Here is a 15265-nt window from a genome sequence, read left to right as displayed (position 1 = left end):
CATTTCAAATGAATTCTGCATTATTCATAGGGCCCTGAATATCATCTCTCTGTTTTTCTGTGTGGGAACTAAGATCTAACAGATGTTTTCCTAGAGGTATATTATTTGTATACTATCATTCACATATTTTATTTTGATCTCTCGGGAGAGTCTTAATTATTCAAGTTTTTGTTTTCTCTTCCTGAGTTCTACATTAGGAAGAGTTATTTAGGTTTCATAGACTTGCCAGGTTATCAAGGATCTTCAAGGACATCTAGTCACCTTCCTGCTCAAGGCAGGAAACCTCTCTTGACAGTAACCATAACAGGAAGTCAACCTCTTCCTGAACACTTCCTGTGTCAGATAATTCACAGCCTAGTCCTCTTCCCTGGAGCTCTAATTATTCATGTTCTATTACTTATTGACCCCTACTATTCATGTGTATCAAGCATATTGCAATTTATAGTTATCTTTTTATCTAGTTTTATTAGATCACAGCACCCTCCTAATTGCAAAACCCAATGCATATTCTTAAATCTTCATCTTCTTGGACTTCTATAGCATTTTACACCATTATCCACTCCCTCCCTCTTGAAATGCTCTTCTGTTTTGGTTTCTTTGAATTTCTCGCCCAGTTTTTCTCCTTTCCATGTGACTTCTTCTTCTCAGTCTCTATGTGAAGGAGGTCTCTTCATCTGTGTAGCCCATTAAGTATTACTTTCCTCGCTTCTGCCTTTAGTTCTTCATTGTGTCTACATACTCCCCCTGACATGTTTAATCCATTTCTAGAACTTTGGTATCATTGGCTTCACTAATGTCTCTATCCTTGTCTTGTCTCCTAAACTCTAGTCCTTTGTACATAGGTATGTCCTGAAATTTTCAGTTAGACTCCCACAGGAACCTCAAATTCAGTATTTTTTTCTTTTTTTTATCATTTATTTTAGAGGTGGGGGAAGGGCAGAGGGAGAGAGAATCTCAAGCAGACTCCATGCTTAGGGCGGCCTGACATGGGGCTCCATCTCACGACCCTGAGATCATGACCTGAGCCGAAACCAAGATTCGGACACTCAACCAACTGTGCCACCCAGACGCCCCTCAAATTCAACATTTCTAAAGCTGAAGTGTAGCCATTCTCTTTTCCCAAATTCTGTATTCTTCTTTTGGTCATTAGAACTATGATCCAAACAAAAATCTTCATGTTGTCTTCACTATCTCCCTTCCCCTTCTCTTAAATGTATCTTGGGCACTTTCCTCCACTCCTGAAGCCACTGCCTCAGTTCAGGCTCCTATCACTCCTCAGGTTTGCCCTGTCTTGTAACTCATCCCCTTCCAGTCTCAGATGCCTCTCCAGTGCATCTCCCCACGGCAGCCACACTGTGGCCTTCCTAAAATGAAATCTGCTCCCTAGATGGAAACTCTCCCATGATTCCACATTGCCTCTAGAATCAAGCCCAAACTCCCAAGCATGGCAGATGAGGAAGCCCTTCGTGAAGTGGCTCTCATTCCCATGTCCATCTTCTCTTCTTTTCAGTTCACCTTGTCCTCTATTCATTCCAAGTTCTTGCCGTGCCCCTGAATATATGGGCTTTTACACATGCACTGTTCCTGTTGCCAGAAATGTTTCTTGTATTATGAGAAAATTCTTCTTTTGTAATTCTCATTCCATTGCAGTTTAATTGCCTATACCTATTTCCATTACTAGTCGCCGAGTTCCCAGAGATAAGCATACAGTGTAAGCCATTTTTCTAATCGCAGTGTCTGGTCCAGTATCTAGAACACAGAAAATCCTGCTTATTGAATTGAACATTTCAGTTACCTTTCCATGGGTAGGCTATAATTCTTTAACATTCCCCCCCAAATACTGTATGCAAAAATAGTGATGTGTCTCACCTAGTACAGATTTTAATGGGGCTATTCATCCACTTGAAAAGGACATCTCTTTCTACCAAAATAGCTCCAGATAATAGTCACTGAGCTAATAGAGAGCCTGCTGTATGCCAGATACAGTGGTAAATATTGGAAATAATCTCTGCTCATCAAACCACCTCTGTGGGGTAGACAATATGATCTCCGTTTCATAGATTAGGAAGCCGAAGATTAAAGCTTCAACACTTGTCCAAGCAAAAACCTGGTGAAGTTGGGATACAAACCACATCCATGTGACTGCAAAACCCAGGCTTTTTGTGCTACTCATGCTGCCTTTGAAATTTTTTAGTAGTCTAATCAGATATTTAAAATCGAAAAGCTTGAAGTCAGTTAAAATCCACCAAGCCCCCTTTCTCCATTCTATACTTATTATTTCACTCTACCTGCCAGATTCTGCATTTCTACTTATTAAAATGCCTAGTGCTAGCTTTGTCTTTTATTATTATTATTTTTTGTGATCTAAAGATGTTGTAAGCAAAGGAGATGAATTTCTTTTAATGTGACTCGGTTTTAGAGAATGCCAGCTACATCTTGGTGACCTTTGATGTATTTCCCCAAGGGGTCTCATATCGTTTGCTCAATAATACTTGCTGGAATTGACATCAAAGTTACCTGCTTTATTTCTTAGACTATATCTGGTTTTTTTTCTCTTTGAAAACCAGGATAGAATGTGTCCATCTTTTCTTTAGTGACACATCTATACTTTTCCATGAATTTTTAAAGATTGTGACAATGCTTTCATGGCTACAGGTGTTTTTGTACCCTTCACTATCATTTGTCTTCTCTAGACACTTGGATTTCTTCTTATACCTTCTCAATTTTGTGATTTAGAGTACATAGACTAAAGTGTTCCTAAGACACCCGAGAGGTCAGGCTTTCCTATACAGGGGGAATGAAATGGCATGTGAGCAGTTCTACTCTGAAAATACTCATTAGTGCTTTGAAGTTTCTTGAAGAAAGTCCCTGTATCAAATGCAAGCTACACAGGCAAAGAGACAGGGAAAACTCAAATATGTTCCTTGTGAATATTCAAAGGGATATTTTTTCCAAATCTTAATAATTTTGGAAATAATGACAGTAAAGGTATTCTACCAAATGGGAGATCAAATTTCCTCCAATCAGATGACATGTCAAAAGGACTGCACTGGGTTGCCTGGGTGGCTCAGGTCATGATCCCAGGGTCCTGGGATGGAACCCCTCGTTGGGCTCCCTGCTCAGCGGGAAGCCTGCTTCTCCCTCTCCCTCTGCTGCTCCCCCTGCTTGTGCTCTCTCTCTCTCTGTCAAATAAATAAATAAAATCCTAAAAAACAAAAAAACAAAAGGACTTCACCAGTTTTCAAATGCCACAGACCTGAAGCCACACCATTCTCAAAGAGACTGGGCAAAAGGAATCATAGATATGTCACTTCAAAAATATCAAAACAGAAACTAAAGAAAACAAATTTAAAAGGTGATTTAAAAGGTCTAGGTCCTAACTTATGAAATACAGAGCAGATACAGTAGCAAGTAAAAACTACTGCAAAATGATTTATGATGTTGCCATGCAAATGAAAAGTAATGAGTATGTATTAGTAATGTATTAGTCAGGGTCGAATAAGAAGACAAAAACTGCACAGTAATTTGAAGTGGGGAAAGTGCAGTATAAAGAATTATTGTGTTTGCTTCAGCAGCACATATCCTGAAATTGGAATGATACAGAGACAATTAGCATCACCCCTGTGCAAGGATAACACACAAATTTGTAAGGCATTTCATATTAAAAAAAAAAGAAGAAGAAGAATTATTAACAGGGGATTGCCTCATAAGGGAAAAAGAGAACCCTAAAAAATACAGAAATAGCAAATGTAGAAAACAGCCACCACTCCTAGAACTGGGATAGAGCACCGGGGGAAGAGGGCACTCCCTCCCAGGGCTGAGATCCGGTCGTAGTTGGAGAGGGCACAGTGTGGCTCAGTGGATGGCAGAGAATTCACGGAGATGTCCCGCTACTGGGTTTTGCCAGGAATCCATCTTCCGGAATGCTAGAGGAAGTCATTTTCAGAGATACGTCTTGAAACGCACTCAAGCTACACACAGGGCGGCCAGAAAAGCCATCTGAAGCAAGGTGCCTTGCTGGCACCACTTGAGGGCAGTGTGCTAGAAAAAGCCATTTAGGGCACCTATCAGTCTGCTGTGAAGCCATCTGAGGGGGTGGCCCTGGGGGAAGCTACAGGGGGTCCACTTGTGGCTGGGAAACAGTGCTGCTGAAAAAGCCACACACACTGGAGGAGATCCATGAGGTTAGCACACCAGAACCCGGAAGAGATACCTCTTCCTTCTCAGTGTCCCTCCAGCACCCTCTGCTGATAAAGTCTAAGATTGGACCAGATGGCAAGGAGAAATATTGATAGAGTCCACTTCCATTTTGATAGGATACAAAGTGTGGATTTGAGCGGAGCGACAGTAAATTGATAACTAACATAAATGGTATCTGGAAGAAAATCGTTATTGATATAAAGACATGAATCCCTAAAACCCAATGACAGATAATAACTATATTTTCTTCTACTTTCTAATCAACCATAGTTACTTTTTTGAAAAGATTTATTCACATTAAATGAGTAAAGAATTTCGAAGGCCAGTACATTTCTTTCCTAGAGAAAGCAAATCAATTATATCAGAAATCCAAGTATAAATTGTGTGAATTTGTATATAGACTATTGTAGTCTCATGATAAATGTTTGCAGAAATTGAGTTGAATTAAATAGTACTCCATTTTGAACTACTCTGTATTTTGAAGATTTTTGGCTCTTTTTCTTTTCTTTTTTTTCTTTTTTTTGTCACATCCAATAAGCTCGTTCCAAATTTCAAAGGTTAAAGGACTTATCTTATTGAGCTGGAAATGTTTCTGGGCATTCACTTGTGATTTAAAATCCACTAGAATCAGAACTCTATATAGTACTGGTCTTGATTTTAAGATATAAGATGATAGCTGTTTCATCTTTCTGAAATACTTGGAAAATTTATAGTGATACTGGAGTATAATTCTGATGGCTCCTGAGAACTATTATAACATTGGTTATTACCTACAAACTGTGTTTGTGTGGAAAAATGGAATTTATTTCAAATACTGTCACTGCTAAGAATCAAATGAGGAAGCTACTGAGTGGGTAGGCATGACCTATAATCTTTCCTAAATAACTTCTCTCTCCTGTGTATCTAACTTGTAAGCCCCCATCATAATTTCCCAAGTCACCTGGTCACTGAATACAAGTCCTGTGATTGTCTATGACAAGTGTGTAGTGGAGAAAATTTTGTCTGTGTGACAATAGCTAGACTAAAGCCTGTTCTGGAAGGTTTATCCCATGTTTAACCAAAACAGATTACTGGAGATGATGATTGGGCTATGGCCACTTTAGATCAGAGTTTTTCAAAAGTACACCATGCACTACTTATTTCAGAATCACCTGAGATACTTCATAAAATGCCAGTTCTCCAGCCTTTTCTATGGCAGACTATATCAGACTCTGGGCATTCTGAGCACAGGGTCTGAGAATCTGTTTTGAACAAGCGCCCTAGCTGATTCACAACCTTACCGATACTTGAGACTGCTGCTGAGACGTGAGAACCAAGAGTCGAGGTGATGTTCTTTTTCCCAAAACAGTATTGGCTGGGGTCATAGCAGGGCTGGTTAAGTCTTGTATACTGCTCTTGCCTTAAGGCATGTTGCCTATAACCCTCGGGTTGGACTTTCAGCACCATAGCCTGGCCAAGAGTACAGTATGGTGTGTGTTATCAACTCATAGATAACGGGGACTTTCCATTTGTCAGGTATAGCTGGAAATGGAAGGCACCTTTGGCTACCTTAAGTAGGCAGGGAATTATTGGAAAGATATGGTGGTGTAAGAAATAAGTTACGGATCAGGGTTGAAGAGAGAGGAACGAGGGCATCTCTGGACGTATGTGTAGCAGGTGCTAACTAATGGTCCGAGCTTGGTTGAGGCAGCTTCAAACTTTATTTTGTTTATTCCCAATCTTGTGTTCATCCCTTATCTGGAGGAAAGAGCACCTTCTAGGTGCACCCAACTGAGAAGAAAATTTCCCAATCGGCTGTTATTGATAGGAGAATGAATGTCTAACTCTATCAGATTCTGATTTGTTATCAACGTAATACACATGTGACAACTAAAGAAAGCAGCTAAGAGCTTAATTACATTCTAAGATTAATCATAGGTTAACAAAACACCTCTCAAATTTTTTTTAATCTTCAGCCTGAATATGCCAATATTTGCTTTTGGTACATTCCACCGAGCCTTAGAGAGATGGAAGAAGGACCTGAATTCTGGGCAAAACTTAATTTGGTAAGTAATAAGTAAACTGCGTTTTTCATTTTGATGAAATAATACTGTTCCCATTGTCTATTGATCCTATGAATAATTCTGTACTTGTAAGACCTCTCAAAGATCGAGAGAAGTGGCTCCTAGTGTACTGAAAGGCCAAACCATTGCCAGCACTGTTTATGTTTAAACAACGTAACTTACTTGATCCACATATGAATTCCAAATAATGGTGCTGTTTGCAAGATAGCTATAGGATGCAGTAGATGTTCTCATTCCCAGTGTACTTCAGAAAGTACGATCTGATGAGAGGACACAAGGTTAAAGTTCCATGATGAATGGCTCCTTTTTTTCAACTCCACCAGTGTGTGTCTGGGACTGCTTGCATCACCTCACTTGGAGATAACATTAAAAGTCTAAATCTGGTACCCTTTGTGAGTGTGAGCCCTTCTGTGCTTTCCACCAACAAAAGCATCTTCTGCCCAGGGGGCTTATGTGATAAAAACAAGAAAAGAGATGCCAGCAGTGGGTTTCAACTGATCATCGAACCAAATGGGCTTGAAAGTCTCTTCACACATGGCTGGTGAGGGCTAACAGTCGCAAGTGAGGAGAAGCCCCAGGCTCTAGGGACTCCTTGTGTCTTCCCTGCACCTCTCCTAGCATGGTCCTGCCGGCTAAATCCCTGCCTCTAAACCAGATTTCCAAGAACTGTGAAGTCTCATGAGCCAACACCATTTGCTCCCATGCCCCTGCTGCGTGGACATCATGGATATTGAAGCAAACCAGTGGGAGTTTGCCCTGAGGATTGTGTGGCCGTGACATGGAGAGTGGGAATTCACAATGAGTCAGAACCATCAGAGTTGGGTCATGCTCTTCCCCTAGCATCTTCCCTCTCAAGCTCAGCTACCTCCATGGCCCTGGTTAGTACAAGCTCTGACTTGCAGACCTCTCCCTATCCTCTGTGGGAAAATTGGTGGTACCATTAATAGATTTTATAGGCAATAGCCGTACTCTACTTCCCAGTCAGGCAAACAACAAACCTTCACTGAGGACTCACTGTGCTGTGCACTAGAGATACGGACATCAACAAGACTTGGCCCCTGCCCTTAAGAAGCTCATAAGTCAGGAGACACATGAGTAAGGGGAGGATCACAAGGTAATTAGTAAGGGCCCTGATGGAGATGAACCTTGTTTGCACTGATTACAGAGAGAAAGGTTATCTACCTCCCTGTGTGACACATTAGAGCTAAGTCTTGAACAATCAGGACAAGCCAGTTAGGGGACAGTTGTAGAGAAGTAGATTCCAGGAGGAATCACAGCATGATGACCTAGACTTAAGAGAAGAAGGTGTGATTCAAAGATCACATGGGTGCAAAGGGGCAGTCACGGGGTCTTTGTCTTTCATGACAAGGGGCTTGGAATTTGTGGCTAATTAAGAGGAAGAGGGAAGACCATGGCCTTTAAGCCATAACCAGTTATAATCTCACCTGCAGCATCTCCTCTTAGCTTCAAGTCATTTTCTGTTTCTTCATGGCTCATTAAGCCTCCTAAACTGTGGCATAATATATACCCAGTATATATCTATTCTACCCCTTGTCAAACCTGAGATCCCGCAGCAGAGGGGCGGAGAGAGGGATGTTGGTATCCATTCCTTTGCCTAGAAAAACCCTTCGTTACCCATTTCAGGCCCTTAACAGAATCCTTGGGCTTTGTCTTGCATTTTTGTCACACAAAGCAAATAGAACAGTGCTAAAGAATGCATTTCAGATGGTAAGTAACCCATAAAAGAAAAAAAAAAAGGACAATGTGAAAATTTAATAGTGAGGCTTCTAGGGACATTGTGTACTTTGATGGAATACAACTGACATTTTCTTTCCTTCTTTCTTTCTTTCTTTTTTTTTTTTTTTTTGGTGACGTGGGGGAATAATTGCTCAGATTGAGAAAGATCTGGTTGCCATTCTTCTCACTTTTCCATTGTTAAGAAAAGCAATCAAGAATGTGTTATTCATGTTTTACTGACTCAGTACTGTTGCGTGGACATGGATCAGGAAAACTAAATAGTCCCATTATATCTGGGCATCTTCTTGACTCACTCTTCCTTTATTTAAAAAAATAGTTATATTATCCATTCTCAAAAAAGTTTGAAATTGAGGAAAGATACACATCCTAAAATCAGATAATTAAGCAGATAATACAATTTTAATCTCAACTAGAAATTGATTATGAATCGGGACATTCTCTTCTATCCCCAGTATTTTCTAGCACTGATTATCTTATGGTTAATATCCATGATTCTCTCTCTGTTCCTTCATTTTGGAATGTTTCATTGCCATTTAGAACCATGGTTTTCTTGCCCCGTCTAATGTCATACTATTTTAATTGTTAGGGTCGCTTCTGATTAGTAAGCATGTATGCTGCTGACACATAATCATCGGTTCACAGATTCTTAGTTTCCTTTTTATTGTTTCTCTTTGTGTGGGTGTGTGTGCATTGATTTGACAAGGAAGGAAGGTGTGTGGAGACATATATATATATATAGCTGATCCTTGTGGTTTTCTGCCTACTGTAGTATGGGAATGCAAGTATATGATTTATAATACAGAATGTATTTGAAACACACTTAAAATTTCTTTCGGGGTTTATCTTGGATGGAGAATCACAAACAAATAAATAAACCAAATAAAGCTTTGCCCCTCCAGTTCAGGCTAGCGTCAGGTTGGGCTGTCAGATGGCAGGATCAGTGGCGTGATAAGCCTTCCCTTTGGCAGCCGGAAGGGAGAGGGATTACTTGGTAATGAACGCAGAGTTTCAGAGAATGTAAGTGTGTGCCTGCGTGTGCGCTGGCGAGTGTGTGTGCACGTGTGTGAGACTACTTTTGCGAACACAGCCCCTCTGTAGTCACTCCGTGACACTACATTTGATCACTGAGTTCCAGTCACTTCTCTTTTTAAAATGGCCTCCGTAAAATGCTCTTCCTTCTGATGCTCGCAGGCATCGCGATATTCTAGGTCTGTGTTCCTTCCCTGCCTAGATTGCATTTGCCTCTTTTCTGGTCTCTTTGCCTCGTGTCATCTCTATTGTCCCATTTGTTTTCTTTGCTCTCTGAATTTCCCTACCGCCAGCTCGGCTTCCTCACGTTGCTCTCCTGGGGAAGCCCTCTGATGGCTTCCTGCTCTTTCTAGTAGCAGTTTTCAACCCCCTATACCCAATGACCACTGTTTATAAAACATATTGTTGATGTTCCTTTACTCTCAAATGAGACCAATAAGAAATGTGACCTACCTCCACCTAACTTTGTAAAAGGCAATACAAGTCCTTGCGTATAACATGAAGGAGAACTGATCTTTGTCATACAGATACGTATTTCTCTACAACATGCGTGGGCATGACAGCACTGGAAGACAGGAGGAAGTAAGGGGTAAGATTCTCACACATGCTCTTAGAATCACAGGGAGCGTAAGCCACCTATAGACGCAGACTTTTGTAAGTAGGTGATGTTGCTGTTGCAAATAACAGGCGCAGAGTGGTATTAGCCATATCATTTTCAAAAATGGCGCACAACTCTTGGTAAAGCTTTGAAGGAAACTTTTTTTTTTCTCTTTGATTTACACGGTAGTAGAAAACTTAGTGTTTGTTAAAAATGGCTACAGAATATTTTGCATGTGTATGTAAAACGGGGTTAGAATTTGGGCTTGGATATGGTAAATCAGGCTTCTCACCTCATACATTTCCAGTAAGACATTTGAAAGTTGGGCAAGACAGGGGACAAGGCTTAATTGCTCAGGACTGCTCTACACATTGCAGGGCAGGTGACATCTCTGGTCCCCACTAAACGCCAGTAGCAATCCTCGCACATCCTGAAAATTAAAACATCTGCCCAGAGTTCCAAAATATTCCCTAGGGGTGTAGTACCATTCCCTGGAGGGTGACTGGTCCACAGAATAAAATCGAGTCCATTCTGCTTGGCATCCAAGGGCCTCCATGTCCAATCGTCAAGTATTAGAATAGCAAGACATTGAAAAGAATCTAAGTATTCAACTATAGGGAATTGGTTAAATTTTAGTACATAATTTATATGCAAATTTCTAGTGCATAGACAATTAAAATTCTGTTCCAAAATAGCATATTCATAATTTATTATTAATTGAAAAAAATGAGTTATACAAACAGCCACTATAGTATAATACCAATTCTGAAAAATCATGTGTTTATATGTGCACAGATACTTACATACATACAAACTATTGCTTATATGGTTAGATAAGGGGCAGACAACAGGCACCAAAATATTTTAGAGATAGAGTTATAGGTGATGTTTCCTTTCTTTAGTATCCTTCTGTAGTGTCTTCATTTTCTACAATTAACATATATTGCCTTCGTGAAAACAGTAATAATAACAATGATAATAATAATAAACCGAAGTATAGAGTAATTGACCTCATGAAACCATTGGTTCCTTGAGTGCTTACCTACGCAAAGGCTATCCAGATATTGCCCACAATCTGCTAACAGTTAAAAAAAATAAAATAATAAAATAAATTGAGCATTCACCCCAATATGTGTTTATTGTTTTGAAATTACCTACATGTATTACTTTTAAATATAATATGTACATTTAAAAATGCACATAATCACTTTTAAGCATGAATTTTAAATTTTGAATTATTTAGAGATGTTCTAATCTCTTCTTCTTACACCCCAGGGGACTGTCTTGTTTAGAGATCATGATTATACCATATTTCAATCAATGAGTTCACAAACTGTTTTTTCTCATGACTTGTTCCCAGATGTAGCATATAATTTGTCTTCCCTTCACTCTCTTTCTCTCTGCTTATGAAAACACCCACACTATCTGCACTGATTTTAGATTCAGAAGCAATACCGCTGGTGGTCTATGTTGAGATCTTCAACAGGATTTCCAGGGCTCCCCGGGAGTTTCCAGCATCGTGGTAGAGTTATGTTTTCCTCTCTAAAGAGACTGCCCCAAATAAGTTTCTGTCCATGTGTTTCTTCAGAAGCCTCACACCAGTGATTAGAAATGGAGGGTGAGGGAATGAGGGAGATTCTGCAGAGATAAACCAGGAAGTGTAAGACCCAGAGAATGTACTTGAAAATTACATTGGTTTGCTTTGTCTCATCATTACTCAGTGTTCTGATGCAGATTTCCTCTTCAGTCAACATTTCATAAATAATTCTGCATCACGCCAACCGAATTTACATTCTTAAAAGTAATTAACAAGTTGTCTTTTTGTACTCATGTGTGGTCATTTTCAGCCTTTTTTGGTTGTGGTTGTTTGCTGACCTGCAGATTTGTGACTAATGTTAGTCATTTATTACAGACTCCTTTCTCCTCAACAATAGAAGAGAAATAAATCTTTTAGAACCTACTTGATGGGTGCGTTGTTTTATTGCTTATTTGGTGATATAGCTTGATATGCTATTCCAGATATCTTTAGAGGGAATTTACCATTCTCCCTGGCAGGTTTCTGATTAACAGCATTTGAAGATGAGACTGCATAATCTCGGTGGGGTGATGGGCTTCCTTGGAAGGCTCTTGGGAAAGATACCCAAAAGGCTACTTCCTGGGGGTGCGGGCGGGGCTTCAGTGCCCCCCCTGCTCTGCTCCATTTATTTCCTGCACATGTGTTCATGTATGTGCATAAGAGTTCATACACATTTTGAGAGCGTCTGTATATTTTTGAGAATTCTGATTCTAATTTTCTTTCCATCACCATCTGTGACATTGGTATAACCAATCACTCATTTTTGGATTACGAACTAAAAACAGCCCTTTCTTTAATGATGCAACAGTGTTTTGTTTTGTTTTTAATTTTCAAGAATGAGTCTCTCTTTTAACAATGTGATACAGCATTTATAATATATTTGTCAAAAATCTTGTTTCCTTGTGGATGGAACTCATTTTAAAGCTGTGCTTTCTTTAAAATATATATTTAAGGAGAATCTAATATAGACATGCCCTTTACATGAAGTATTTCTGAATGTGACTTGAGAGACTCTTGTTCTGATAGTGGCTGGGATGTAGATTTTGAAAACGCTTAACTAGTGAATTTCCTAGGTCTTGTAGATACTGTATATTCTTTCCCCAAACCATTAAGACTGAGATGAAATGCTGTCCTTTTAAGTATCCTTTTAGGTAGAGCTGTTTTATCTACAATTTGTCAGATATCCTACTAGTTGTAGTCAGTTTGTTCTTGCTTGTGTCATTCTGTAGCTCAGGGTCAAAGGAGCCACTTGGGTGCATCCCGTGTAAGCATGACCTTCTTCAGAAATCAGCTGCGGGGGGGCACCGGGGTGGCTCAGTGGGTTAAGCAGTTTGCCTTCGGCTCAGATCATGATCCCTGCATCCTGGGTTCGAGTCCTGCATCAGGCTCCCTGCTCAGCGGGAAGCCTGCTTCTCCCTCTCCCTCTTCCCTTTGTTCCTGCGAGCTCTCTCTTTCTCTCTCAAATAAATAGATAAAACTTAAAAAAAGAGAGAAAGAAATCAGCTGGGGAAGCTAGCGTGTCCCTTCTGCTAAAGGACATGGGATACTCTGAATGTTTCATGGGTTTAGGCTCATTGTTCTTCCCTAGTTTAAGTCATAGTCTTTCTAGATAGCTAGACTCCATCGTATTTATACAGTTTCAACTAGCAAAAGATCCTAACAACATTCTTATTGGATATGCATGTGCAATGGGTGAGTTCCCAGTGAGCTCTCCTTTGTGTTCAATAACATCATTCAACACACAGAACGCATTTTTTAGATTGTTGTTTTTATTAATTTATTTACTTTTATTGCTTTTTTGGTCTTTGGGGCTTTAAGCATTATTTTCAGATGCATACAGAGGAATTTTCAAAGCTAGTGACTTAAACTCCCCAGGAAAGCCAGACAAGTACAGATGTCCTTATTAAAAAATTATTTTTTCTTTCTTTTTAGTTTTCTCTCCTAAGTTTACGAGCCCCACCCCCTGCCTTGTTTCTTCTCATTTACTCTTCTTCTCATGGACCCTTCTCATTTACCGTGGAAGAAGCTCGGAGTTTGGCCTATCTGTTGAAAATTAAAGTTGAGCAAGATGAAGCTGGGTGTCTTTACAGGCTGAGGCTGAACTCATGGGCTTGAGGTCAGGACGAGACGGGTTCTGAAAGAGGAATGGGTGTGTGTGGGGCTTCTTGCGCCTGCTCATACCCGTGTACACTTGCTTCTTGGGTCTGGCCAATGCACTGGGCACTCTTGATAGCAGTGATGGGAACTGAAGCCAAACAAAGAAGTTAAAAGCTGCATTTCAACAAACATCTTTTTGTACCTCGGGTTTCCTGTTCAGCACAGAAGCACGGGTATATTCCTTTGTATACCAGGAGGAGCACTGGCCTTGTCTATAGCAATTGCATACGAACCAAGTCAGTAGCTGAAATATGCCAGTTTCTTTAGTCTCTGCTCAAATCCTAAGGCCCTCTGAAATAATTCTGTATTTCTGAATACATCAGGGTGCACATTGAGGAAAGGCAGAAGCTTAGTCTTAATCAGTCCAGAACACATTATTGGGTCCTGAGTATAATTTTATTTCATGTACTGGGTCAGAGGTGACAAACTGAAGCACCCATAGAAGCTAGACAAGTAGCCTAAGTTAGGGAGGTAGACTGGCCATAATACGACCGGGAATGGTGTGACAGAGCAGAGAGCCACGGCCTCAGCTAAAGGGAGGAGACTTTACTCAGCTTCTAAGGATGACTGCCCGGCAGGAACGCAGAGCTCTGTCCCACGTCTTACTGTTCGAGAGATGATAGATACACAGATCCTTACATGAACTGTCCTTTGCTTTGGATGTTTTGCATGTTGGCAAATGTTTAAAAAAATTTGCAATGTACATCTGTCAGTGGGATCTGGCCTTCTGGCTTTTAGTCTGCAACTCTTACCTGCATTCATCAGGCCTTAACTACCTGTTTCTGTGCATGTCACTGGAAGCTCCTTGGAGTAAGGCCATGTCCCTTCTTGCTCTTTGTTCTTTCACGGCCACTAGTGTGATGGTCAGTCCTCGGCCTGCCATGAACTAAGAGGGATGCCCAAGTTCTGTGTCCTCTCCCAGAAGAAGAAATCTCACGGTCACATGCTGTCAGACTTGTAAACAAGAGGGTTTTCAGGATGGTAATCCTGAGGCAAATGTGGCAGCACACTTAGGATAGATGGGTAAATTCTGTTCTTGCATCTTCTCTGTTCCGCATCCTGAGAACTAGATGGGGCCTCTGAGCTCCACGCCTGTCTTGAGATTTGTGGAGCCCTGAGGACACCTGTCTTCCTAGGTTCTCTGAAAGCCTCCAGTGGCTAGTGAAGAGACCTAGAGAGGAAGCAGAGAGGCAGGCCCAGGAGAGCAAGCGGCTGAAGGAGGGGTGCTAGGGTAAGAGTTCCCCAGATAGGGATGACTCCCCGCTCCCTTCCGTGAACATCCTAAGGAGGTAGGTGTGTGTGTGTGTGTGTTCCAGATGTGGGAATGTCTGCTCATTTCTAACATGTAAGGACATGGCACGGCCTCCACGGATCAAGGGATCAAGTTGGTTCAGATTGTAAGCATTTCACATACTGGACCAGTCACCTAAACGCTAGCACTGAACCTCTGCGGGACCCCGGGGGGACTGTGGGAGCTGTAATAATGGCAGAGATTGACTTTCAATCTGGCCTGGTAGGACCCTGGCTTGAGGTTGGATTTAATTTTATTCAAAGGATATAAAGTACTGTGACATTTCATGCACACCTGAGTTTATGGAGCAAAATTCATACCCACAACACAACCATTAAGGAAATTGCCCTGGACTCGATGCAGTATTTATTGTTGCAAAACAAAGAGTGGACCCTGAGCTGAAAGAAAAAAATTTTTTTTTTTTTTTTTGCAAAACATCTTTAAGTCCGTTTGCCAGAACCAAACCTGCCCCCTAGTGGCACTTTTGCTCATTTTTCCATTCTGAGCTGGGAAGTGCCATAGTGAACGCTAACCTAAGAAATGCTGTTGCAACATGGGCTAGAATTTCAGCCTCTCTGGTGTCCGGGCTACTG

At 40.8% G+C, this 15265-nt stretch overlaps 1 protein-coding gene and 1 non-coding gene across 3 annotated transcripts in view; both read left to right on the top strand.

The window, feature by feature from the left end:
• Nucleotides 1-15265, top strand: part of GADL1 (glutamate decarboxylase like 1) — a 164831-nt gene that overhangs the window by 100062 nt on the left and 49504 nt on the right. For both annotated transcript variants that reach the window (XM_078072720.1, XM_036084207.2), the window contains one exon: nucleotides 6156-6245. In XM_078072720.1, coding sequence (XP_077928846.1) covers nucleotides 6156-6245 — 90 coding nt within the window. The remainder of the gene's footprint in view (nucleotides 1-6155; nucleotides 6246-15265) is intronic.
• Nucleotides 3560-3666, top strand: LOC118530659 (U6 spliceosomal RNA). Its single transcript, XR_004914750.1, has one exon. It is a non-coding gene; the product is annotated as a U6 spliceosomal RNA (small nuclear RNA).

This window comes from Halichoerus grypus, chromosome 1 (assembly GCF_964656455.1).
Source record: "Halichoerus grypus chromosome 1, mHalGry1.hap1.1, whole genome shotgun sequence".
Taxonomy (NCBI): Eukaryota; Metazoa; Chordata; class Mammalia; order Carnivora; family Phocidae; genus Halichoerus; species Halichoerus grypus.
The sequence above is the reverse complement of the archived record's forward strand: the minus strand, read 5'-3'. Positions and strand labels throughout refer to the sequence as shown.